Source organism: Volvox carteri, assembly GCF_000143455.1.
Source record: "Volvox carteri f. nagariensis unplaced genomic scaffold VOLCAscaffold_92, whole genome shotgun sequence".
Lineage (NCBI taxonomy): Eukaryota > Viridiplantae > Chlorophyta > Chlorophyceae > Chlamydomonadales > Volvocaceae > Volvox > Volvox carteri.
The window spans coordinates 144,938-145,669 of record NW_003307635.1 but is presented as its reverse complement, the minus strand read 5'-3'; the positions used below and the strand labels follow the sequence as shown (position 1 = coordinate 145,669).

The window sequence follows — 732 nt, the reverse complement described above, 5'->3', positions numbered from 1 at the left end:
CTGAGAGGCGACAGGAGGAGGAGGGAGGAGGAGGAGGGAGGAGGGAGGAGTGAGGAGGAGGAGGAGGAGGGAGGAGGGAGGAGGAGCGGGACCGGCACAGGAGAGGAGGACGGGAAGGGGAAGGGGGAAATGGACACGAGTGGCCGCGAACGGGAACGGGTGTGTGGAAGAGTGTATGTATGTCTTTTTTTATGAAAGCAAAAAATATGAACTTTAATTTCAAAGAAACCATTACAAAAGTAAATTATTTCTGGTATATCGCAGTGCTTGCTATGAGCATAATAAATTCTTCTTTGTGTGGATAGGTTTTTAATACTAAAATGAAATTAGCAGTTTCTGTGTGTGAGGAGAGGCTGGAACCACTCGCAAGCGCCAAAGGATTTCAACTGCCGAAGCCCGAAGCCCTACTTCGGAGAGCTGTCCCCCGGGGCTCTGGACGCGTGCGTCAACAAGGAAAACGACTCACAGCAGGAAGAAGGTACAATATGCGCAGTCGTACCTGGCTGTTCCGTACACAGTAGTAGGCGATCTCGAAGCAGTCCGCCAGGGATTGGGCTACGAGGGGGAAATGGGCGGCCCCGAGGGAGGGGGGCGGAGGGAGGGGAAAGACGAACGAATTGACAACGGGATGACGCAATGGACGACGTGCACGCCGGCAGAACTGGAGACATGGAGAAGTGGGTTGGAAAGAATGCAAAAGAAAGGCCAAAGGGAGGAGAGGGAGTTGGGAGG

General features: G+C 53.3%; 1 protein-coding gene across 1 annotated transcript in view; it reads right to left on the bottom strand.

Annotated features, from left to right (window-relative positions):
* The window catches only part of VOLCADRAFT_121711 (uncharacterized protein), a 17,523-nt gene that overhangs the window by 4,413 nt on the left and 12,378 nt on the right, over positions 1–732 (bottom strand). The window contains exon 16 of the mRNA XM_002958334.1: positions 500–555. Coding sequence (XP_002958380.1) covers positions 500–555 — 56 coding nt within the window. The remainder of the gene's footprint in view (positions 1–499; positions 556–732) is intronic.